Raw genomic sequence first — 26,787 nt, forward strand, 5'->3', positions numbered from 1 at the left:
TTACTGGAAGCTCTAAACTATAGTGTTACTCCTCTCAACAAGCCATCTCTAAGAAAATGGCGGTGTTTGAAAGCACAAAAAGTGTTCTATCCAATAGGTGGTATTTTACATAGTCAAGGTAAGAGGAATCTTTTTATAAAATTACATTTAAAAAAATGCAGCTGGGCACGGTGGCTCACACCTATAATCCCAGCACTTTGGGAGGCTGAGGCGGGCGGATCACAAGGTCAAGAGATGAAGAACATCCTGGCCAACATGGTGAAACCCTGTCTCTACTAAAAATACAAAAATTAGCTGGATGTGGTGGTGGGCACCTGTAGTCACAGCTACTCAGGAGGCTGAGGCAGGAGAATCACTTGAACCTGGGAGGCGAAGGTTGCAGTGAGCCAAGATCCCACCACTGCACTCCAGCCTGGCAATAGAGCGAGACTGTCTCAAAAAAAAATAATAATAATGTAAAATGTCTTGATAATTACTAGTTGTCTCAAAGGCAAAAGTAAGAAAAATGCAGCAAATAGAAGTACTCATTGATTAACATTATTTTGAGAAAGCCAGAAATGATTCTAAGAAGTAACAATAATAAAAGATGTAATTAATACATTATATCTCTTTTAAGCCAAAGCACATTTTTCACCTCAGACAGGACAGTTCTGACATTTACATTCTTGATTTCCTTTGTCCAAAACGGGACGCCATTTTAAATAGAGTTCATTTGAATAAGGTTCATAATATAAAGTCATTTTTCCCCACGGGATGCTTTCATTTCAGTATGTAAACTGCTAAACAGCAAATGACTAAGTCAGTTATAAAGAACTTGTACCATAATAAATGCTAATTTACAATAACTGTCAATAGAAACCTATAAACGCCTACACCCAAGCCTAAAAGTTACTACAGTATTGAGGTCGGAACTAACATGATTCTTCCATTTGGTCAAATTTCATTTACTAAATAATACTGTCAAGAAATCCAAAGAAGAAACCTTAGTAGGTCCTTCCAAAGCTGCATAATTTTCCAGATTATTTCCTCTGGTTGCAGAGCCTGTTCAGTCCTTCAATCCTTTTGTAGTCATTTAGCTTTTGCAATGTTTTCTAGGCGTTTTTGTTTCTTCTTTTGCTCCTTACCCCTGGCCTCAATCATCTTGGCCAATTTCCAACATAGTACAACACTTGCTAGGAACAGTGGAGTAAGGGCCAAAATAACAGTTGTAAGGAAGTCATATGGGTCCTTTGCAGCCCATTCCACAAGCCTTTATATCAAACATCTTCATAGCAGTCTTATGAAAACTGGGGGCTGGGCGCAGTGGCTCACGCCTGTAATCCCAGTACTTTGGGAGGCCAAGGCGGGCAGGCCACCTGAGGTCAGGAGTTCAAGACCAGCCTGGCCAACATGGCAAAACACCATCTCTACTAAAAATACAAAAATTAGCTGAGCATGGTGGTGCATGCCTGTAATCCCAGCTACTAGGGAGTCTGAGACAGGAGAATCACTTGAACCTGGGAGGTGGAGGTTATAGTGAGCAGAGATTGTGGCACCGCACTCTGGCCTGGGCAACAGAGCAAGACTCCCTCAAAAAAAAAAAATAAATAAGAAGAAAAGAAGGAAGGGAGGGAGTGAAGAAGGGAAGGGAAGGGGAGGAGAGGGGAGGGGAGAGAGAAAGAAAGAAAAAAAGAGAAAGAAGAAAGAAGAGAGAGAAAGAAAAGAAAAAGAAAAGAAAAAAAAAAAGAGAAGAGAGGAGAAGAGAATGAACCCAGGACTTATGCTTGAGTAGTGATCTCTAACTTTGTCCTGTTATTATTAGTGACCCAATCACAATTTCAGATGACCTTTGGCAGTCTGTCTTTTTTAGTTCTACCATAGACATCTGAGAGATGGTTTTAATTCCTATCGGGCTGCAGAGCCACAGGGGCCACGTTCACCCCTGCCCCTCGGCCTTGGCAAGCGCAGGGCCCTTATTGCACAGAAAGGAGGGTCCTGGGGGATACTGGGTCGGCCCCATCACACCTTGCATGGCCACCATTTCTGCTGGGCACCGGGAGAAAACCACGGCAGCCACAGCCACCAGCCTCCCCTTTATCACCCCCAACACACTCCTTTTAAATAACTTGCTTCTAATTAATAGAATACAGCAATGTTGAGAAGATGTTACTTCTGTGATTAGGTTACAAAGAAAACGGTGACTTCTGTCTTGCTAGCAGATGCTCTCCCTTGGGGGTTTTGACGAAGCAAGTTGTCATGTTAAAGAAGCCTATATGACAAGGAACTGAGGATTGCCTATTGCCAACAGTCAGCATGTAACTGAGGCCCTCAGTCCAAAAACCCTCAAAGGGTTTGTTGATTTCTGACAACAGTCATGTGGACTTAGAGCTGATCCCTCCCCAGTTAAGCCTTCAGATCAGATGCCAACTCTGACCAACACCTTGATTTCAGTCTTGAGAGACTCTGAAGCATAGGACCCTGCTGAGCCATACCTGGATTCCTGACCCATGGAAAGGATAATGTGCGTTGTTTTGTACTACTAAGTTTTTAGTTAATTCATTATACAGCAATAGATGATAATAATACAAGGGGAGATACAAATGTAAAGAGAAGTAAAAACCCTGTAGTTCTGAATTAGAAAGAAAAACAAACAGGCATACACAGATGTATGTCTCCTAGGTCTTTCTATTGAAAAGGCTTGGAAACAATAACCAGCCAAGCAATGAGCTTTTGCTAGCATCCAATTTGTCATCTTGAAATTCCATATCCCCAAAGAGAAATCAGGATTCCTGGGAGAAATGGCTGAATCCAGATCAGAGGCACGAAATGTATGGCATGAGCCTGAAACATCTTGTCATACCATAAAGCAAGGGTCTTGAGTCAGAAGTACTCAGGTGCCAAGTTGAAGACCTTCCCACTTGAAGATGGGGAAATTTGAGCACCAGTAAAGATAATGACAGCAATGATTTGAAACACTTCAAGTATGTTTATATCCATGAGTTTGTAATTATTCTTAAAAAAAAGAAAATGGTCACCATTGGAGAATGCTAGGGAGCCATGTATTTTGAAAACAGGTAAATAAAGGGAAACAAGTATTTATCCTGCCTTTTCCATAGGAACTGTACCACTTGGTAACCACATAGATGATAAGGAAAAGTTTTTTGTAATGCATTAAAAGTTTATTACAGAAACATTACATATACAGCAGGGTGCCTCTGCTGCCTACAAGGTGTGTGACCTTGGGTGAGTGACTTAACCTCCTTGTGCCTCAGTTTTCCCCTCTTTAAAATGGAGTTGACTACACATTTAGATCATGTATGGGGACTAAATGAATTAATACATGTCAAGCAACTAGAACAGTGCCAGGCATACGGTGTTTCAGAAGTGTCTATTATCATTATTATATTTATTCCTAAAATGCTGGCATTTATCCAACCACGGTTCTTGGCACCCCTTGCACCATGCACCCCCAGTCACGCCTGGGCTTTGGCCTGGAGCCCAGTGCGCATCCCCACTCTCATCACCCCACTCACCCTGGGACTCACCCTGAGCTGAGCTGATCTTTAACAGAGACTCTTCCAAAGCCTTTGGGGACCTTGACACCTGGGCAAGCCCTGCACCACTGACCCACCTTCCGCTGCCTCCTTAGGTGGCTTGGAGAATATTTCATGTCATTAACTTCCTCACTTTGGGCCCATCTAGGGCAAAGAGGCAAGTAGGAGACTCTTTTCCTTACTCCTCAAACATCCTGGGACCTTCTGTTTAGTTCTTCTTTTCCAGTTCCTAACCACTCTGGATCCCACCCCACCCCTGTACACCACTTGCCCCACAGATGGATTTACAGGCTTTACCTGTATTGCTTTACCTCCTGAGAGCTCTCTCCTCACCAACCTAACCTTCATGTCTTTCCACAAGAGCACAGAGAGGTGAAGTAACTTGTGCACAAGTCACACAGCTAGGTAGTAACAAACTACAGCTATGCTATGCTACCAAGCAGCAAACTTAAATGTGTCTTCACTTTCCCAGCCCTTCCTTCCCATGATGCTGCACTTTCCCAATCACTCCCCAGCCTCTTGTACCTCACCTGCATTAATGCAGCTGACCTACCAGAATTCTATTCGTTTCTTCCTCTTGTATACCAACAGGTTATCTCCTGCATCCCCTCCCTCCAGTGCTTTCAGGGTGCAGCTACTCATTCAAAATACTTACTCAATACCTAATAGGAAAGAACACTAGATGGGAATCAGTCAGTCTTGAATGCAGACCTTTGCCACCTCACAGGCATGTGACATTGAGCAATCACTTTTATTTCACTGTGCTCAGTTTACACAATAAACACATATGGCAAACACCCGTGCCTTCCTCTTCTAGGATGATTGTGAGGATCACTTGACAACCTCAGCGGGAAAACTATTTTTATTCCATAAATTAGCCTTTGCACTGGCTGACCCCTCTTCCTGGAACATCCTTCTTCTAGATAGCATCAAGCTGTCTCCCTCTTTGCCTCTGCATCTTAGCTCAAATGTCTCCTCCTCAATGAAGCATCCCTGACCCCCACCCCCTGCCCTATATAAGGAAATCTTACTCCTCGTTATGCTGCTCCACTTTCTTCTGTTTCAAAAGCACTTCATCACCTTCTAATATACTACATAGTTATTATAATTAATGTCTATTATTTTTCCCTCCTGCTAGAATGTAAACTTTGTGAGGGCAGGAAACTTTGTCTGCTCTACTGATGCATCCCAAGTTCCTACAATGGTACCCACTGGCCTAACAAGTGCCCTGTGGATGTTTGCTGATCGACAGAGTGCCCCCATCCACAGTCTGAGCCTCCCTTCTTCTCTAGGTCTCTTGGTGTTCCTCTAATAACAGGGGCACTGAAAATCCTTGTTACTGTCAATGAGGCCAAATGCAGGAAGCAGTGACATCAACTACTACAACAATTTGGACCAGATCAATGAAACAGAATCAGGAAAAAAAAAAACAACAAAAAAAAACCCAGAAACATTCCCAAATTCTCCCTTCAATTTTCTCTTTACTATAGGCATGCCTATTCGGGCCCGTTTTTAAGTCCCTATCTCTCCCCTCCTCCTCTCTTACTCATTTGGGATGTCCCTTATCCCCTTAATGTTCCTCCTTCACCCTTTTGTCTTCTATTTTGTGGCTTTTTCCTCTGTCAGCTTTACTTTGCTTTTCTGAATAGGTGAGAGAGAAAGGGACTGTCTGAGCACTGGGCTGGAGTCACAGAAGGATCATGCAAGGCTTCAGTGTTGAAGGTAAGTGTGGCATGCCATAGCACCATAGATAAGGAAACATCAGCTGGGACCCTTGTTCCTGTGGCCCAAGCAGTTCAGAGAGCCCAAGAGAGGACTGGGGGTGTGGACTGGCAGGTCTGCAAGGTGCTGGTAAACATGCAACAAACAGCCCCTTTCCCTTCACCCTGTGAGCTCATGCAAGAGGAGCAGAAGCTCTGTAGAAGTAGCTTTTTCCTAAAGTAAACATTTATGGGTCCCGTTTAGACTGCCTGGGTAAACATTTAGCTCTATTTGCCTATTCCAGAGCAAAGGACACTGCCTTGCTCTACAAACTCACCTCCACCCACCTGCCCATTGCACTTCACAGGCATCTCAGTCCTCTTAGGGTGGGACAGGCAGTGGGTCAGTGAGGGGAGCACAGGTTTAGGGACTACCTACAATGTAGAGGTTGCAAGTGGAAGGATGGAAAGGAAGCTATTATGTGCTTGGTGCCTGTAGCATATTAAAAGGACCATACTAATCCTCAGGGTAGTCCGGGACCTTGACACTCAAAGTGCACTCCACGAACCAGCAGCATCTGAGGCACTTGGGAGCGCATTGCTCATTTAAAATGGAGATTCCTGGGCCCCCTTCTGACCTTTTGAATTAGGAATCCGCATTTTAACAAGATCTCAAGTGATTTGTAGGTATTATAAAATTTCATAAACACTATTCCAGAAAATCTGAATTCAGCTAATTGCTAATTGTTCTATTGACAAATAAAATAGTAAGTGACTTTTAAAGAATTGTTTATGGTTCCTAAGCCATGAGGAAAAAAAAATACACACACACGTATGTATTCTTTAACGCTTTAAAAATAAACTTCAAAGACAAAGGTTTAGGGCAAAACAGTTTTAAGCTGAACTTTTATTTCCTCTCTTTTGAAATATTCTGATTCAGGTTTTGACTGTGGAGAAAAGAGTAACAAGAATGTCAGCAGAGGCATTTCGTATCCTAATTTTAACATGATACTTAAAATTCTACCTGCACTTGTTAAATGCTATTATTTCTTATGTAAATCATAATGCACATTTATTGAGAGCTACATTTTAAGTACAAGTTTGTATTTATTTAATCTTATGTACCCTATGAGGAAGGTACTGGTATCATCCTCTGTTTTACAGGTGGGGAGACTATAGCATAGCAGCATTTAGATAAGTTGCCTAAAGTCCCACAGCTCACAAATGGGGAGGAAAGATTTGAACTTGGTGCCAGAGCATATATTTAACCCTGACAATAAATGTCTAAGCATGCTGGCCTCCCCAGTAAGCAGCAAGCTGCCCAAGATAGCAGACTTCTTTTCTTTATAAAACTACTTAAATGATGCTGCTTGCAATGGCACTCAAAGTTGCTGACCAACCCCCAAAAGAAGAATAATGCTGACATAAAAGGCTATGAATTAAAGAGGTACCTTGTGAAGAATAGAGATTTTAAAGTATCATCTTACTTATTATTTGTAACAAAAATGGAAAACTTAAATACAGTAATGACCTGCATTGAGAATTTGATATGAATCATCAACATAGTTATGTTGATATGTATATACTATGTTGATGATTCATATCAAACTTATATGAACTCATATGATATCAACATATATATTGATGATTCATATCAAAAACATCAGTTAGATATGAAATGAGACACAGATTTCTAAACCATTAAAACTAGAGGTTTCATACCACGGATAATGCTGCATAATTATAGAAGCTATCTATCACATTCCTAGGGGAGACCATAGCAATGATTTCCTGTGGGAATGTGGACGATTCTTATTCCCCAAAACCTTACGTTTGTTTAAAACATCACTCTTACAGAAAAAGATGCACCTCTGAATATCCTTTGATCTTAGCCAATCTTTTTTTAAAAAGTATACATAGATACTGGTCTTTTAGAATTGTTCAATATGCAGTATTGCTCAAAAACAGCCTCTCCATAACAATTTATTTCCAGATAAGATTTGGTCCCTTTAAAGGAAATCATAAGAAATGGACCAAAGGATAGGGAATAAGAAGGCCACCCAGCAACCCCCTACAATCACAGTCATCCACACAGGAGACACCAACACGTGGTTTGTAGACAACTGGTTCAATGCAATACAAAATAAATTTTATAAGAACAGAATAAGCCACTTGAAAATCTTACTTTCCAAGATGGCCCCATTTAGGAGTCTGAGGGTCCATAGAATTAGTCCAGTTCTGCTGGAACAGTATAGATTCTAAAATGCCTAATAAGGTTGCAATGATGACTGAAGGCTTTCCCAAACTCATCACACTCATGGTCTCTCTCCAGTGTGGATTTTCTGATGTTTCTTAAGAAGCGTCCGCTTACTAAAGAGTTTACTGCACTGACTGCACTGATAGGGTTTCTCACCAGTGTGGACTCGGAGATGCTGGAAAAGCCCTGCATTCTGAATGAAGGCTTTGCCACACTCACGACACTGATAGCGCTTCTCTCCAGTGTGTATCCTCTGATGCTGAACAAGGCATGAACTGAGGAGGAAAGCCTTCCCACACACTTTGCATTCATATGGTTTTTCCCCTGTGTGGATTCTTCTGTGTCGAGTGAGGCCATTGCTGGCACTGAAGGCTTTCCCACACTCCTTACATTGATAGGGTTTCTCTCCAGTGTGGCTCCGCCGATGTTCATTCAGGCTTGACCTTCGGCTGAAGGCCTTCCCACATTCTTCACATTCATATGGCTTCTCCCCAGTGTGGATTCTCTGGTGCTCAATGAGTACTGAACTCTTAGTGAAGCTTTTCCCACATTCATTGCACCTGTGGCGTCTCTCTCCAGTGGAATGTGCCTGCTGCTTTTCTGCCTTGCTGTCTTGTTTACAAGTTTCTCTGTACTTAGAATCCAAAGATACATCTCTTTGGAGTCTGCTATCCCCCAAATGTTCCATTTCTTTTAACATTTCTTGCTTTGATGCCAACTCCTGGTTCTCAGGTATACTTTCACCATCTGGAATAATAAATGGACCAAACAATATAATCTCTTTCCTTTATGAAAGAATACAATCATAGGATGGAAATAGAAAGATCGATATCAAACAGACATGTTCTAGGAATGAAGAACTATCAGTTAAGGAGGGGGTTGGGTTAAACAGGGATGTTTAGGCTAGTAGAGTAAGGGGTCATCAGCACTGCTAAAATGGCTGGAGGGAGCACCCAGAGACTCCCAGTGAGGATGTACATAAAAAGGCACTATATTATATTCATTACAAGGCAGGCACTGTTCGAAGTGTTTTACATATGTTAACTTATTAAATCTCAAATGACTCTGTGACTGACCTGCTACGATTATCCCCACTTCAAATATGCATAAACTGAAGGCACAGGGAGGTTACCTGACTTGTCTATTGTCACAGAGCTATTAAACGCAGCATTTAAATTCCAACCCAGGCAATTTAGCCCCAGAGTCCACAGTCTTAACTATTGCCCTGTATAGACCCACCAGAGATCTCCTGAAGGGACCTGTCAAAATCCTTACCTTGTTCTTGAAATTGGTGGAGGTGAAAAGATTCATATTTGAGCTGTGTCACCATAGGCTGAAGCTGGATGTCTGTTGGTTCCTGCTTGACCTTCAGATGTTCCGCATCCTCCAAGAGCACTTCAGAATGTCCATGTTCATGGTCTGGAGCCTGAAGGCAGGTAGGCATATTTGGTTAAAGAGGGAGATTATAGGAGTCCAAGCTAATACTAAATGAAAGATATCACATGGAACTATATGAAACATTTTCTAGAGAGATGTCACAGTGGAAGGACCAGAGTTTAATTCATTACCCAAAAGCAAAACAGGGAAGAGTGGCCCAATCAAGTGTGGTGGTTTAAAATAAATCTACCAGGTAGAATCTAACTGCCTGCCCCCAACCCCCTGAATGTGGACTGTACTTGATAGCTCAACTCTACTGAATAGAAAGTGAGGCAGAAGAGATGGTATATAACTTCTGAGTCATAAAAAGTATCGGGGAATCTGCCCCGATATTCATGTAGGTTCTTTTCTATTTTCCTTAAGTGTCAGCCAGCTTGAGAAATAAAGGGACAGAGTACAAAAGAGAGAAATTTTAAAGCTGGGCATCCGGGGGAGACATCACATGTCAGTAGGTTCCGTGATGCCCCACAAGCCACAAAAACCAGCAAGATTTTATTAGGGATTTTCAAAAGGGGAGGGAGTGTGCGAATAGGTGTGGGTCGCAGAAATCAAGTACTTTACAAGGTAATAGAATATCACAAGGCAAGTGGAGGCAGGGTGAGATCACAGGACCACAGGACCGAGGCAAAATTAAAATTGCTAATGAAGTTTCAGGCACCATTGTCATTGATAACATTTTATCAGGAGACAGGGTTTTTGAGATCAACCGGTCTGACCAAAATTTATTAGGCGGGAATTTCCTCTTCCTAATAAGCCTGGGAGCGCTATGGGAGACTGGGGTCTATTTCACCCCGGCAGTCTCGACCATAAGAGATGGCTATGCCCAGGGGGGCCAGTTCAGAGACCTACCCCCAGGCGCACATTCTCTTTCTCAGGGATGTTCCTTGCTGAGAAAAAGAATTCAGTGATATTTCTCCCATTTGCTTTTGAAAGAAGAGAAATATGGCTCTGTTCCGCCCAGCTCACCGTGGGTCAGAGTTTAAGGTTATCTCTCTTATTCCCTGAACAATTGCTGTTATCCTGTTCTTTTTTCAAGGTGCCCACATTTCATATTGCTCAGACACACATGCTGTACAATTTGTGCAGTTAATGCAATTATTACAGGGTCCTGAGGCAATATACATCCTCCTCAGCTGACAGGATTAAGAGATTGAAGTAAAGACAGGCATAGGAAATCACAAGGGTATTGATTGGGGAAGTGATAAGTGTCCATGAAATCTGTACAATTTATGTTTAGAGATTGCAGTAAAGACAGGCATAAGAAAATACAAAAGTATTAATTTGGGGAACTAATAAATGTCCATGAAATCTTCACAATCTGTGTTCTTCTGCCATGGCTTCAGCTGGTCCCTCCGTTTGGGGTCCCTGATTTCCCACAACAAAAAAGCACTGTGGCTTTTTCCTTTCTCTCTCTTTCTCTCCTTCTCCTCTCTGGAGGAAGCCACCTGACATGTTGTGAGGGCACTCAAGCAGCCCTGTGAAGAGTACCAACGTGGTAAAGAACTAAGACCTCCTGCCAACAGCCAGTGAGTAGCTGAGGCCCCCTACCAACAATTGTACCAGTAAACCATCTTGGAAGTGGATCTGCCCACCTGAGTCTTGTCATCAGATGACTGTAGTATTGGTCATTAAGGTTTAGGGGTAATTTGTTACACAACAGAGAACTAATACATATAGATATAGCCAGCCAACCTGTGTCACCAAACCCCACCTTTCATTTAGTATTTAATGTCTAGAAGTCCATCTTTCTCCTCTCACCTGGTTCCCTGGCTCACTAAGCTCTTGTTCCAGATCTTCAACTACAGCCACAGCCTCCTCCCCACTCTCCGGATGGTGCTCCCGCACCCAGGCCTGGAGCTCCTCAGGCAGGATAGTCAGGAACTGCTCCAGCACCAGCAGCTCCAAGATTTGCTCTTTGGTATGGATTTCTGGCCTTAGCCACTGACGACAGAGTTCTCGGAGCCGGCTCAGAGCTTCTCGGGGACCAGGAGTCTCTTGGTAACAAAACTGCCTAAAAAGTTGTCGGGAGGCTTCTTGGCCAGAAAAGTTGTTCCCTCGAAGGTGGGTTTCTTGGTCCCAGATAAGGTCTTCCTCCACTTTCACAATCTTAAGATCATACTGTTCCTCTGTTGAAGCCATTCCTGGGGTTAATTTAGAAGGCTTACTCTGGCTTTAAGTGAAGGGAAAACTGTGATTTAAAATTTTCTGATTTAATCTTCCTTACGAGAAGACACCTGATGATAGAGCATTATATATTAATGGAAATAAATCATAAAGTAGTGGGGAAAAAAGCAAAGTATGGAAACATGAATGGTATTCTATAATTTATGTTAATAAAATGTATATATACTTACTGACTTACATATGTTTAGCAACTGGGAAAAGGCTATGGCAGAGTATGTTAATGGCCTCAATTCTTCCTCCTTCCCTATAGCCATGTATTAATATTTTGCAGTGCCCTTCCATTGTGACACTGTATTCAACAATATGACTTGATTTTGCCAATGATATTAGCAAACGTGATGAATGCAGAGGTTTGAACGTACTTATGTGACTGGGTTTGCTTACTTTTGCCCTCTGAAATGGCCAGAAGAAGGATATCTTTCAGATGATAAGAGACATGCAGGACAGAGCCAGATCACCCCAGTGGAGCAGATGAGACCATCCTAGATTAGCTGACAGCCAGCTAACTGCCAGACATGTGAGCAGGCCTAGCCTGAGGTCTGCAGAGCTGCTGAATGCAGATGTATAAATAGGGCCTGCCCACCCCAAGTAAGCTGTGCCCCATATACTTATGTGCTAAACATAAGTTTATCACTATATGCCACCAACGTTTTGTGGCTATTTATTATACCACATTATTATGGCAACAGATAACTGATATAGAAGGGTGAACCTCTGGGAAGCAGAATTAGGTAACTGCGGAATAAAAAAAGCAAGAGATATTTACTTTTTGAGCATAGACATGATGCTAAAAGGAAATGCTCATTGGAGCATTTCATATTTCAGATTTTCAGATTAGAGATGTTCAACTGTTAAATATAATGCAAATATTCCAAAATCCAGAAAAATCTGAAATCCAAAACACTCTGGTCTCAAGCATTTTGGATAAGGGAAATTCAGTCTGTAGAAGCGATTTAAAAGCCTGGGCAATATATGTATATGGTAGCTCTAGGAGGAGAACAGGATATATAAAATAAGCTATAATATCAGATGATGAATGCTATAATAGAGGCCTCACCAGAATATTCAGGGAGTAAAGAATAGAAAAAAGAATTTCTGACAGGGTATGGAATATTGAAAGAATATGACTTAGGGGAAAGTACACTTGAATTAGGCTAAAATCATGAAAAGGAATTTATCAGGCAGAGAAAGGAAGGTATCTGGCATCATAAATCAAGCAAACAACAGGAGGAAAGGTATTTAAGAGCACACACAATGGCAATAAAGACAGGCAAAGCTGAACTATAGAATATGGGTTGTGGATAAAAATGTGAGAGGAGATGAGGTTAGAAAGATGCATTATATGGGATAGAAAATGGCCTTCAACTCTAGGCTTAGACGTTAGACTTTATGGAAAACTGAGAGGCATCAAGGCTTTTATTTCATTGTCATGGTGTTAGATCTGTATTTTTAGAAAATATTGAGTAAGATTCAGGATGGAAATGGTAAGAATATGTTGCAAGGTTGTGGCCATTTAAGTTGGGAAGTTTAATGGTAGTTAAACTGATACGATGTTGACTTTAGTGGTGTAATTTAATTTTATATGATTTTTGCCCAATGCTAATTGAATTATTAAGGTCTGAGAGCACTTGGAAGTTTTTCAGTTACACTTTATTGGGTGAAAATGCATTTATTCCATTCATTCCAATATTATGTGTCTATTAGGTGTCTGGAATAGTGTGAGGTGCTTAGTTCAAAATAGTGAAAGGAAAAGTCCCTACCTTTATGGTATTTACCATGGGAAAGACAAACCTTAATAAAATATTCACATAAAATGATGTTACAGAATTGAGAATTTGAAGAGTTACAAAGATCATGGCATTTATTCTTTGTCAATGTCCAGTGCCAAATGTATATCTTTTTACTCCTTACTGTAGCATCTGGTAATTTGGTTTGTTGAGTCTTCAGTGCAGAAGACTGAAAGTCTGAAAATTTCTAATTATGAATTTGTATTAGATTGCATTATCATTAAACATGTAGCTTCTCATGGCCTTAGGTTTATAGGCAAAAATTGTTCTGCAAATATGCGTTCTGCACTTTAATGCTATTGAGAAACCATGGAGAAACAGTTGGCTTTTTTTGTTTTTTGTTTTCTGGATCACTACAGGCAATCTCTCACATACCCAAAGCCACAGGTGGAGTATTTCTCTATCAATTGTATTCCTCTCCCCATAATTGGTGCTTAGGATTTACCTCCTGGTCTTATGCCACCATGAACTGTCTTTATCCTTAATGCATAGCACAGTGCCTGGCCCACTGTCAGTGCTCCATAAATGTTTTCTGGGCAAATAAATATATTCTCCCCTCCTATGTCCCCTTTCACTTCATCAAGCCATGGTAAGGACAGGGAAAGGAACACAGAAGGGAAAATACACTCTTTCTTTTTGACCCCCAAACCACCCGTTCCCAGGATGTATATGCATTACCCTATGTTCCCAGCCAGTCCTCCCATCTCTTCCTATCTCCTCTCCCAAACTGCTACAGATTACAGACACTTCTTATTTTTAAAATGCTAGAAGACTTAGAAGTCTGGACTTACCACAAAATTATGAACGCATCTTCAATGTTTTGTTTACCTGATTTATTTGATTAACTGCAAATTTGGTGTCATCTGATATCCTAGCAGGGAACAAATACTTGATAGACATCTGACGAATTAAATGGAATAAGCTATTTAAAATGATCTTTACTGAAGCACTGCAGTACAGTGAATAATGTTCAAATCCTGTGGCCTCTCTAAGCGTTAATGACTGTAGTACTTCTCTTATAGGTGTTATGATTATACAAGGTAATGCATACAAAAAGCTCAGTGCAGTACCTGGCCCACAGCAATTATTACATAAATATCAATGAGCAGGTATTATTAGTAAAGTAGTATTAGTAAATTGAATATCTTCATTTCATAGAGGAAATAGACCCAACAAAATAAAATATTGACTTCATATGTTAATACTCAGTAGACAGTTGAAAATACTAGAAGAAATATTCAAGAAAATCCAGGACAGACTGTGACCAGTGGTGACCTCCCATTTGTGTACTGAAGCCATCTCTAGATACCACCAGGGGTATCCCCCTGAACATCCCAACAACAGCTGAAAAGCAACGTTAAAGATTGGATTCAGATTTCCAGGGTGATATGAAACAGGCCAATTTATGATTAATTACCAATTGACTCCAAACATTTGGCACTGGGAAATGATATATAAAAGGGGATAAAGAGAAAGACATGGCCAGCTACAGATACAAGACAAAAATCTCAGTGGACCAGAAACAGAAACACTGAGTAGTTAGTGGAGTTGATGACTTGACTGCAGAAACAAAGACATCCTAGAATTCAACTCCTGGGGGATTAAATGTGGTGTGTCTCAGGTTGTAGGGAACCAGGCTCACTGTTTCATGCCAGGACCTGCAGTGGACTTCCACACTCATGAAAGGGAGACAGAAAAATAAAAGGCAGTTGACTGCTGACTCAACTTATGACTTTATCAGCAACTAAGGCCCAGGAGGCAAGGGACAAGGAGAGACTCACTACTAGTAACTAACCCATTTATTTGCTCATTTACTCAATAAATGTTCATTGAGCACCCATAACATACCAGGTACTTGGCTGGACACTAGGGCTACAATGGTGAAAAAGACGGGACCAGGCCCTGTTTTGCTGGAGCATACATTTTAACAGGGAAGACAAACCGAAAATAAAAGCAACAACAAAAATAAGTAAGGAGGCAAATAAAATAATTATGAGTTATGATGATTACTATGAAGATAATAAACTAGGCACTGAGTTACCAAATAAATGGACAGCCTATTTAGATGGGGTAGTGGGAGGGGAGGTAACATTTAAGCTGAGCCCTTAAGTGCAAAAGAAGTGAGCCATACAGAATAGGGATGAGGGAGGGGAAGAGCACTCTGGACTATCCAAAGGCCCTGAGGAAGTGCATGCTGCCATCAAAGACAGGAAAGGAGGCTGGAGTGTCTACAGTCATGTGGGAGAAGAGTGGCAAAATATTAGGCTGGCAAGCCAAGCAGGAGTCAGATCATGTAGGGCATAGGAGTTAGGATTTTATAAATGCAATGAGAAACCACTGAAGGCTTTAAGAAAGGAAGTGACAAGGCTGAATTATGTACTGAGAAGCTCTGCTACTGGATGGAGAATGAGCTGAGGGAATGAGGGTAGAGGCAAAAGTGGAAGCAGAAAGCGAGGGTAGAAGCAGAAGAGGCAAGAGTTGAAAAAAGGGTAAAGTGGAGGGGGTGAAGACTATTGCACTGAATCTAGAAAGACTTCCACTTAGTTTAGATGTTACTGTACAAGTGAAAGGAGAAACAGCTTAACCTTTGTAAAAGCAGTTCAGTCACTGGACAATCAATTTATGGAGCTGAGCTAAGAGCTTGGAATACACAGGTGTTTATAGCTCATGAGGATATAGTTACAATACAATAAAATAAAAGCCATAATTTAAAAAATGTATACAAGGTATACTCCTGGAGGAAGTGGAAGAGCTCATCCTAAATACAAGATTAAGTTTCTATGCATTGCCTGTAATCCACAAAGGAATTCATTTCACATATATTTACTAAGTGTTTATGAGGTGTCAGACAGCAAAGAGTGAAACAATGCAGAGTTTGATGTGTCCCCACTGTCCTTCATTGAAATAAAAACATGGCAGAAAGAGCATAAAAGAGAATGTTTTCATTCATGAGAATGTTTTCATTCACATCAGCATAATTAGCAACAGCAACAAAGAGTTCATGTAAATCACAAATCATCTGTGTTGTAAAATAAGTCCCAAAGGATGACCAATTACGATGACAAGAAAACAGAAGAAGACTTTAAATACCAGGAGGAAACAGTCAAATCCAGAAATGGGGATGCACTACAGGAAGACTGGAAGAGCCTCCTTTTCAACAAGGCAATGGGATGGGAGGAAGGGAGGCAAAGAGTAAAATTGCCCTAGGTTAAGACTTAACTACATGCAGTGAGTGGTCTATGATTGGATCCTAGTGGGTACAAACAGGTGTAAAAGACATCTGTGGGACAACAGGGGGTGGAGGGATTTAAACATGAACTAGGTGTCAGGTGAAGCGCCTACACTTAGTTGGGTGTGCTAATAATCTTGTGGTTATGTAGGGAAATGTCCCTAATTTTTAGAGATGCATTAGAAACTAGAGGTGACAAGTTATGAGGTTGGTGGTTTTTACAATATTTAAGGAAAACATTATATGCGACAAACATTGCATAATGTTGACTTATTAAATAAAAGTTACGTGTATATAGGAAATAAGGCTTTTGACAGGGAGAGACCCTTCTCTACCTCTGGACCTCGGTTTCGCCGCAAAACTCCGACCTCTCTAGGGGTCTCTCCCACCACCCTGTGAAAGGAGCTACCTAGCTTGCCTTAGGTAGATAGCAAGGGAAGGGTCCCTGGAGAGCCCGCCCCCGCCCATGGTTTAGTGTCTTATCCCCACATAACATAAAACTAAGCCTGGGGAAAAAATCAGGTTGCAGGCACCGATAAGGGAACTAGCACAGGGTGTTGTGCCTAGAGATATGCCCACGGCTGCATAGATAGAAAAACCTCGGGCCCATTTGGATAAAAACTTGCACAGAACCTCCAGCTCACTCAGATAAGGGAACAAGGCTTGGCACATAATGCCTTTGTCCTTTGTATAGTCAGCAGGTTCCCAGGAAAAGTTTCTTCTCCTTTTGTGGGTATGGGCACGGTGGGCTCTGGTAAGTTCCGGCAGGCGCTCTACTGTCCTTTATTAGGACTATAAGCCCAGCTTCTGTGAATCATCACCTCAGCCCCTGATTGGTCCGGGGCCAAACTTTCACTTCAGCTTCTGATAGGTCCTGGGCCAAGCTAAGCAGCAGCTATGAATCATCATTTCAGCTCCTGATTGGTCCCGGACCAAACTGAGTCAAGCGTTAGCCAGGACAGCCCGCAGACTAAGCGCATTCCCTCTCCTTTCCAGTCCATAAAAACCCCAGAACGGGCCCCATAGTAGGTACTCCCGGTCGGGACCCCCTCTCTGCTGGCTGAGAGCTTTTTCCTTTCGCTTATTAAACTTTCGCTCTAACCTCACCTTTCTGTATGCTTTCCTTAATCGTCTTGGAGGCAGGACAAAGAACTCCCGGCGTTATCTCAGACAAAGAAAGACTGTTTAATCGTCAGGATAAGGGGCAAGACCTCCACCCTACTCCACGGGGGCTTCAGGCCAGAGAATGTGTAGGGGCGGGGGTCACGCCTGCGCAGACGTTCCCTCCCCGCCTACTCCAAGGCACAGACCTGAAATCTTCTGGGAACCTGGCGGGTCGCGACCAGGGGCCAAGACTCACCTTCGGGGCACCGGGAAGCTACGGAACAGGTGGCGGGGCTGCAGCACCCCAATGACCGATCAACCGCAAAGGCCGGAAATGCGTCAGCCGTTCTGAGCCCACTGGCTGAAGCCAGGCAACTCTTTCCTTTCTAGGAATTCCAGAGGTGGCTGCATCTTGGTGACTCCCTTATTGCAAACCCCGGGGCCAAAAATCCCAGTCGCACTGGGTGCGAGGCGGAGAAATCCGGCGAGGGATTTCTATGGGGAGCGGTCCCCAGCATTTAGCAGTTAGATGGTCATCGAGACGCAAAACATTAGAGCCGGAAGGTGTTAGGAAGACACAAACGTAGAGAGCGAGTAACAGGAGGCAATTCCACGGCCAAACAGGTTTATTTACAGGAAAAGCCTGCGAAGAGTTCCAGTTAGGAATCTGGCTGAGATCCTGATCGCTTACAAGCTGAGGCTTTTATAATAAAGTTTCTACTGGGGAGGGGTTGGGGAAGTGCTGGCTAGTTGGAACTGTTTGGAGACTTTCCAACTGGGGAAAGATGTGGTTAGGGCCGTTAGGCTCTGTTGAGGTTAGAGCTGTTATGCTCTGTTGAAGCTATGGACGCGGTTGATATTTGCTTTGTTTCTTGAGAACACAGTCATCAAGGTTGTAAAATGACATCATTATTGTTAGTCCTCACAGAAGGGACTTCCTACTTTTTCTGTCTGTAATACTTATCTATTCTTCCCCGAGTCTGTCCACTTCCTCTGGTCTCTTTGACATCACAAAGGAGAGATGGTAATGGTGGGACCGAGAATACAGAGTTGTTTTTGTTGTGGTTTTGTTATTTTGTGTTTTACACTCAAACCTCTGTCTTTGGAATCCCAAAGTCTAGAAGAAGAGCGTGTAAACAAGTAACTACGTAAAACAGACGTGCATGTGAAATGAAGTAAAATAAAATAAGTGCTTGTAAATCGATGAGAATAGCCTCTGGAACATGCTAAGTACGTATGTAGGAAATAAATGTATGTATTAGTTTGTGTATGGGGCAAAACAAGAAGCAGCGGGAATCTGCCAGCGTACACTGGAAAAGGAGCAAAGGAAATAAATTTCTGGGAGAGGGAATCAAATGTACAAAAGCAGAACTGGGATGAGATCCTTTGGTACATCCAAAGAACTGAGCTGATCAGCATGACTGGAGAGTGGTATATGTGGCAGGGGCACCAGCTCTTACTTTTTTTCAGATCCCTAACCAAGGAATTTGAGCAATCTGATCAAATTTACATCTAGAAATGTTATCTTGGCAGCCACGTGGGGATGGACTGTAAGGAAATGAAACTACAGGCAGGGAGACCAGCTAGGAGACTACTACAAGAATCCAGGGTAGAGAGAGTGAGGGCCTGAATCAAGGCAGTAGCAATAGAAATAGAGAAGACAGATAATACATGTTAAGAGGTTGAATTGATTTTTTACAACTCATTCAGTCATTATATAGATTCCCATTGAATGCAATCTTTGTGCCAAGGGCTTGCTGGATATAATAATAATGAAGGACACAAGGTCCTCATCCTTATGGGGTTTATAATGTAACAAGGAATACGGACAGAGAGAGATCCAGCTTATACAATTCAAGAGACCCTATTTGAGAAAAGGAATTCAAAATTACAAGTACAAACATAGGTATGAAAATGGAGACTCAAGTCAGGTGTAATAGCTCACGCCTGTAATCCCAACACTTTGAGAGGCCAAGATGGGAGGATCTCTTGAGTCCAGGAGTTCAAGACAAGCCTGGGTGACATAGTGAGACTCTGTCTCTGCAAAAAATAAAAAATATTATCCAGGCACAGTGACTCATGCTATTAGTCTCAGCTACTGGGGAGGCTGAGCAGGGAGAATCAGCAGCTGCAGTAGCCATGATCGTGCCACTGCACTCTAGCTTGAGTGACAGACTGAGACCCTGTCTCCAAAATTAAATAAATAAATAAATAAACAAATAAATAAAATGAAGGAAAAAGAAAAAAAAAATGGAGATTTAGAATGGAAAATAGGCCAGGCATGGTGGTTCACGCCTATAATCCTAGCACATTGGGAGGCTGAGGCAGGCAGATTGCATAATCTCAGGAGTTCAAGATCAGCCCGGGCAACGTGGCAAAACCCCATCTCCACCAAAAATACAAAAATTAGCCAGGCATTGTGGCACATGCCTGTGGGTCTGAGGTGGGAGGATTGCTTGAGCCTGGAAGGCGGAGTTTTCAGTGAGCTGAGATTGCGCCGCTGCATTCCAGCGTGGGTGACAGAGGGAGACCCCATCTCAAAAAATAAATAAATAAATATAGAATGGAAAATACATTCTTTACATCACATTACAATTTTTTTTTGAGATGGGGTCTCGTTCTGTCAACCAAGCTGGGGTGGAGTGGTGTGATCACTGCAGCCTTAAACTCCTGTGCTCAAGCAATCCTCTTGCTTCTTCCTCCCAAAGTGCTGGGATTAAAGGTGTGAGCTGCTGCCACCACACCCAGCCATACTACAAATTTTAAAGTCTTCCAAATATCACAAACAAAAATCAGAAAAATAACAAAATATTTTTATTATTTAACTGCCTGACACCTCTATAGTAACTCTCCCCTAATTTGTTGGCTTTATGTTCTTGGACTGCTTCTTTGTATGTTAATTTCATAATTTAAATTTTTCTAGAAAGAATAAAAAGTTAATGTAGCCATTCCTCTAGCATGGTTGATCAAAAGCTTTTTTTTTTTTTTTTTTAAGTATTTATTGATCATTCTTGGGTGTTTCTCGGAGAGGGGGATGTGGCAGGGTCATAGGATAATAGAGAAGAGAAGGTCAGCAGATGAACACATGAACAAAGGTCTCTGGTTTTCCTAGGCAATGTTTGTGTCCCTGGGTACTTGAGATTAGGGAGTGGTGATGACTCTTAACGAGCATGCTGCCTTTAAGCATCTGTTTAACAAAAGAACATCTTGCACCGCCCTTAATCCATTTAACCCTGAGTTGACACAGCACATATTTCAGAGAGCAGGGGACTGGGGGCAAGGCCATGGATCAACAGCATCCCAAGGCAGAAGAATTTCTCCTAGTACAGAACAAAATGGAGTCTCCTATGCCTACTTCTTTCTACACAGACACAGTAACAATCTGATCTCTGTTTCTTTTCCCCAAATTTCCCCCTTTTCTTTTCAACAAAACCGCCATCGTCATCATGGCCCGTTCTCGATGGTCACTGTCTCTTCCGAGCTGTTGGGTACACCTCCCAGACGGGGCGGCCGGGCAGAGGCGCTCCTCACATCCCAGACGATGGGCGGCCGGGCAGAGGCGCTCCTCACTTCCCAGACGGGGTGGCCAGGTAGAGGCGCTCCTCACTTTCCAGACGGGGCGGCCAGGCAGAGGCGCTCCTCACTTCCTCCCAGACGGGGTGGCAGCCGGGCAGAGGCGCTCCTCACCTCCCAGAAGGGGCGGCCGGGCAGAGGCTCTCCTCACTTCCCAGTCGGGGCAGCTGGGCAGAGGCGCTCCTCACTTCCCAGACAGGGCAGCCAGGTAGAGGCGCTCCTCACTTCCCAGACGGGGCGGCCGGGCAGAGGCCCTCCTCACTTCCTCCCAGATAGGGTGGCGGCCGGGCAGAGGCGCTCCTCACTTCCCAGACGGGGTGGCCAGGTACAGGCGCTCCTCACTTCCCAGACGGGGCGGCCGGGCAGAGGCCCTCCTCACTTCCCAGACGGGGCAGCTGGGCAGAGGCGCTCCTCACTTCCCAGACGGGGTGGCCAGGTACAGGCGCTCCTCACTTCCCAGACGGGGCGGCCGGGCAGAGGCGCTCCTCACTTCTCAGACGGGGCGGCCGGGCAGAGGCGCTCCTCACTTCTCAGACGGGGCGGCCAGGTAGAGGCACTCCTCACTTCCCAGACGGGGCAGCCGGGCAGAGGCGCTCCTCACTTCCTCCCAGACGGGGTGGCGGCCGGTCAGACGCGCTCCTCACCTCCCAGACGGGGTGGCTGGGCCTAGCCGCTCCTCACATCCCAGACGGGGCAGAGGCGCTCCTCACATCCCAGACGATGGGCGGCCAGGCGGAGACGCTCCTCACTTCCTATAGGAGATGGCGGCGGGGCAGAGGCGCTCCTCACTTCCCAGACAGGGCGGCCGGGCAGAGGGGCTCCTCACATCCCAGACGATGGGCGGCCAGGCAGAGACGATCCTCACTTCCTAGACGAGGTGGTGGCAGGACAGAGGCTGTAATCTTAGGACTTTGGGAGGCCAAGGCAGGCGGCTGGGAGGTGGAGGTTGTAGCGAGCGGAGATCACGCCACTGTGCTCCAACCTGGGCAACATTGAGCATTGAGTGAGCGAGACTCCGTCTGCAATCCCAGCACCTCCGGAGGCCGAGGCGGGCAGATCACTCGAGGTCAGGAGCTGGAGACCAGCCCGGTCAACACGGCGAAACCCCGTCTCCACCAAAAATACAAAAACCAGTCAGGCGTGGCGGCGCGCGCCTGCAATCCCAGGCACTTGTCAGGCCGAGGCAGGATATATCCAGCCTCGGCAACAGAGGGAGACCGAAGAAAGAAGGGGGGAGAGAGGGGAGAGGGGAGAGAGGAGAGGGGAGAGGGAGAGCTGATCAAAAGCTTTTTAAAATTGTTGACATTTGAGTAAACTTCTATCAAGTTTCTTTCAATTATGAGCTACAAGATTTCAGGACATTCAAATTTTTTTATGTGAGGACTAATCTGAGAATCTCTGTGTTGATGACACATTAACTAGTTGGTCTTAGATGTCCTCATTGTCAATGCCATATTATGTTGTCTTTGTCAATATCAGTATTTTATGTAAAATGTGCAAGAAATTTAAATCTCTTTTCAATGTGTTCAGTGATTCACTTTTCTTCACTAGAGAATTAATCCAAGAGGATATTTTTTACTGTATCCAAAGTTTAGCTTTTTTTCTTAATGAGTTGCTGATTTCCTATAATTTGACATTGTTTCTTTTGTTATAATTTGCTTCCTGATGTCAGAATAATTTCCATTGATTTTATTATCTTTATTTCTTTTGTTTCTCACATTCCATTAATTTTTTTTGGCAGGGGAGTGGGGAAGGAGTCTTGCTCTATTTCCCAGGATGGAGTGCAGTGGCTCGATCTCAGCTCACTGCAACCTCTGCCTCCCGGGTTCAAGTGATTCTCATACCTTGAGTATCTGGGATTACAGGCATGCGCCACCACGCCTGGCTAATTTTGTATTTTTAGTAGAGACGGGGTTTTGCCGTGTTGGCCAGGCTGGTCTCAAACTCCTAACCTCAGGTGATCTGCCCACCTCGGCCTTCCAATGTGCTGGGATTACAGGCATGAGCTACCACGCCTAGCCTCCATTAATTTTTAAATTTAAATTTGCTCTCAGTTCTTTAATAAATTATTTCATTTTGTAATTTAGCATTTATTGCTTAAATCATGCCAAAATATCTTTTCAAATTGTAGTTAAAATGACTTATTTCTAAGATAGTGTCCCCTTACCAGATGCTAAAATTCTCTATTGTTATTTCAGTGCCACTCAACAAGAGAAAAATAAGAGATGGGGAGTCGGAAATGGAAACAAACAAACAGTAGTTTAAACACCTGTTCCTAAAATATCCATTTTTTCCCCTCAAATTTTGCAGGCATATGAACCATGTAAACACATTGCTAGGTATCATTCCAGGCCAGGGCATTTGAAGAAACTGCAAGTGTAGAATCCATTTTTTCCCCTCAAATTTTACAAGCATATGAACCATGTAAACACATTGCTAGGTATCATTCCAGGCCAGGGCATTTGAAGAAACATGCAAATGTAGAATCACTTACGCTTTATAGACTTAACCATAAACCCACTTCTGAATAAGTGCTGCAGTGGAAATAGACAGGAATCTGATGGCTGTTACAGTAATTACAACACCCATCTTTAATTTATCACAGCCTAATTGGAAATAATATTGTATCACTTCACATTTTAGTCTTAGTTGCATATTTAACAATTTACATTTCACATATGGACAGAAACTTATGACACTATTATTCCTTTGCTCTTGACCACTGATATGGTTTCGCTGTGTCCCCACCCAAATGTCATCTTGAATTGTTCCCATAATCCCCACATGTGGTGGGAGGGACCCAGTGGGAAGTAATTGAATCATGGGGGCAGTTTTCTCCTTGCTATTCTCATGATACTAAGGTCTTATGAGAGCTGAGGTTTTATAAGGGGTTTCCCCCTTCACTCTGTTCTCTTCTTCTCTCTCCTGCTGCCATGTGAAGAAGAACACGTTGCTTCTCCTTCTGCCATGATTGTAAGTTTCCTGAGGTCTCCCCAGCCATGCAGAACTGTGAGTCAATTAAACCTCCTCTCTTTATAAATTACCCAGTCTTGGGTATTTCTTCATAGCAGCATGATAACAGACTAATACACCCATCTTTTGTAGTATTATTCTTATATATTTCACTTCTCTGTACATTACAACTGCCAGCTTAAAATGATACTATTTTTGCTTTAAATGATCACTTGTTTTTTAAGGAAATTAACTAAAAAGCAAGGCTTTTATATTCACATACATATTCATCATTCTGATGCTCTTAATTCCTTCTTGTAGATCTGAGTTTCCAGCTATCACTTCCCTTCAGCCTGAAGTTTTTTTTTTCTTTAGGGTTTGGTTTTGGTTTTGGTTTGGTTGGTTGGCTTGCAGTGCAGTTGCAAGTCTGCTGGAGAAGTATTTTTCAGCTTTCATTTAATAGAAAGTGTCTTTATTTCACTCTTATTTTTGAAGGACATTTCCACTGGATTTAAAATTCTGGGTTAGGAATGACAAGAGAAAGATGGCAGAATAGGAAGTACTAGCCCTGTTCCCCTACAGAAACGCTGATTAACAATTATATATGGATCAGTATATCCTTATGAGAATTCCAGAATCAAGTTAAAAAGTTGCAGTACCCCAGGTGAGCTCAAAGCCAAAACAGCTACATTGAAATTTCACTTTACACAATGTCTTAGTCTATTCAGGCTGCTGTAACAAAATACCTTAAATTGAGTAATTTATAAACAATAGAAATTTGTTGCTCACAGTTCTGAAGGCTGAGAAGTCCAAGGTCAAGGCAATAGCAGATTTGGCATAGAGTGAAAGCTTCTCTCTACTTTATAGATATGGTGCCTTCTATGTGTCCTCTTCTGGTGGATGGGGCAAACAGGCTCCCTCTAGCCTTTTCTTATAGGGCACTAACCCCATTCATGAGGGCAGAATTCTCATTACCTAATCACTCCAAAGTCCTCACCTTTTAATGCCATCACCTTGGGGGCTAGGTTTAAACATAAGAATTTTGGGGGAACACAAACTTCAGACCATAGGACTCATGTCAGCCCTTCCCCCAAGTGGGCACAGCTCAGAGCTAGGAGAGAATGTCCTGGCTTATGACTTCTTCCTTGGGAGAAAGAAAAAATTGGAGCATGCATCCTCTGTTCTGGCTCTTTGGAGGGTGGCCCAAGGGACTGGCTTCTATCTTACCTCATTTGGAGAGCTGATGGAACTGTCATGGTTTGGATGCCTGGGGGCCACTAAAAACAAAGAAAAGTTGGGGTAGCTTACAACCTGCATAAACAACCCTCAGAAATGGCGTGGGCAAAAGAATGGTCAGGGCTTTGCATTGTTGGCATACACTGTAAGATGTGTGGGAACACAAAAGGCCCTAGAAGGAATGTTCTTCTAATATTTTTTTTAGAATTTAGGTAGAAAATGTATTTATAATGACTTTGAAATAGTACAGCTGTTTTTGAGGACCACAGATGCATTGGAAGAAGGCAATGGAATTGGGTGATTATGAATGTAAGGCAAAGTGAAAAATTCAGAGACATCCCTGGCACCATATAAAGAGTCTCCTTCAGCCAGAGGGGCAGCAAAGGCTGAGGATCAGGCCTGGGGCTCAACTGAATGTGTGGCAGAGCTCGAGAAAAGATGTCACATCCAGCAAGCCTGCTAAGCTAATGCCAGAGAGCTAATTGGAAAGGAATGGAACTCTGTGATTTAGGATAGGGATATCTAGGCCAAAGCACCAAACAGTCTTGACTCCTCAGATTCTCCTGAACCCTATGGACCTTCAAAAGTATCCCATTCCTCCCTAGTGTTCTCTACCTGCTTGAAGATGATGTGCCCGCTCAGGACACACCCCATCACCATACCTGGACACTACGTTACTTCCTAGGGTTACATCACAGCAAAATCTGGCTAGATAAGTACTGGGTCTGCAAAGGGAGTAAAAACACTATCTACCAAAGTTGCAGTAGGACCTAGCCAACATGTAGTGTCAGAACCTAGGAACACACATATAGAATTGGATCCTAAGAGAGCTGGATCAACAGGAATCTGATATATAAAGTTGGATAAGAAAGAGTGTATCAAGATAGAGGCACTCTACTATGATTTAATATTCTGGCAAGGGCCCTGGGAGATGTTGCTTATATACAGATGGCTATTGTTTGATCCATAGTACTTTTTTAAAAATCAGGGATAAGTGATAAGGCTGAGGGCAACTATCATAATAAAAAGTCTCAAGTCCTTCTGCAGTTTTTGCACTAGAGCTAGTTCTCAGAACTGGCTGTGTCCCCAAGAGGAAAGACCACGTAGCACTAAACCAAATAGCATATGGAACATTTCTCCAAGTCTTCTACAGAGAGACTGCAGTCCAGGATATTTATTTAGTTAGATATATATTAGAGAAAGGGGAATATCCAAAGCTTTTTAGGATGAACCTTTTACACAGTGTGAGTTGACATTGATACCTAGGTACTCAAAGTGTCATTGTGGCCCCCTGTTAGGATGTGGTCACATAGGGGCCAGATAAGAAATGAAGTTCTGGCCCAGATAAGGCTCATATTGGGTCCACAGACACTCTCTGCCTGCATTTATCATTTCTCTCATTTCTGAATATAAAACTGGAATGAACATATTTGAGTTGGAGTAACCCCATATTGATCATTTGGGCTACTGTTTATTATAGAATTATTGTACCGGAAAAAGCCAAGTGGTAGTTTCTGAAACTGCTACCCATTCCCCAACCAAAAGAGTACTCAGAAAAAAATTTTTTGCATCCCAGTGGGAATGGAAAGGTTAATATCAATCTTAAAGATGAAAAGAATGCAAGGGTGGTAAATATGATCATCCCTCACCTTTTCTCACCAGCCCCCTACAAAGCCAGGCAGACTCTAAAGAATGACAGTTAACTACTGCAAACTCAACCAACTAGTGGCCCCAGTTGCAGCTACAATGCTATATGCTGCATGTTTTCTTTTCTTTTTTTTTTCTTTTTTTTTTT

At 42.9% G+C, this 26,787-nt stretch overlaps 2 protein-coding genes across 11 annotated transcripts in view; one reads left to right on the forward strand and one right to left on the reverse strand.

Annotated features, from left to right (window-relative positions):
- Positions 1–11,279, forward strand: part of PGBD1 (piggyBac transposable element derived 1) — a 67,554-nt gene extending 56,275 nt beyond the window's left edge. For 2 of the 4 annotated variants that reach the window (XR_008525808.2, XR_008525806.2), the window contains exons 7-9: positions 5,183–5,255; positions 10,365–10,453; positions 10,719–11,279. The gene's annotated coding sequence lies outside the window, so the exon portion shown is untranslated. Of the gene's footprint in view, positions 1–5,182; positions 5,256–6,173; positions 6,223–7,226; positions 7,334–10,364; positions 10,454–10,718 lie in introns of those variants that run through there. The other 2 variants (XR_008525809.2, XR_008525807.2) reach the window with 1 other exon arrangement.
- On the reverse strand, positions 6,111–18,632 carry ZSCAN31 (zinc finger and SCAN domain containing 31). 7 transcript variants are annotated; one of them, XM_054558596.2, is made up of 5 exons: positions 16,772–18,632; positions 10,686–11,097; positions 8,766–8,916; positions 7,647–8,237; positions 6,111–6,180 (listed from the first exon to the last, which is right to left on the reverse strand). In XM_054558596.2, the coding sequence occupies exons 2-5, from the start codon at positions 11,064–11,066 to the stop codon at positions 6,170–6,172; spliced, it is 1,134 nt and encodes a 377-aa protein (XP_054414571.1). In that variant the 5' UTR covers positions 11,067–11,097; positions 16,772–18,632; the 3' UTR covers positions 6,111–6,169. The 7 variants fall into 7 exon arrangements, with proteins under 7 accessions (XP_054414571.1, XP_054414572.1, XP_054414573.1 ...); XM_054558597.2 differs by having other exon boundaries at positions 16,761–18,632; XM_054558598.2 differs by having other exon boundaries at positions 17,488–17,570.
- Positions 18,633–26,787: the final 8,155 nt, after the last annotated feature.

This window comes from Pongo abelii, chromosome 5 (genome assembly GCF_028885655.2).
Source record: "Pongo abelii isolate AG06213 chromosome 5, NHGRI_mPonAbe1-v2.0_pri, whole genome shotgun sequence".
NCBI lineage: Eukaryota > Metazoa > Chordata > Mammalia > Primates > Hominidae > Pongo > Pongo abelii.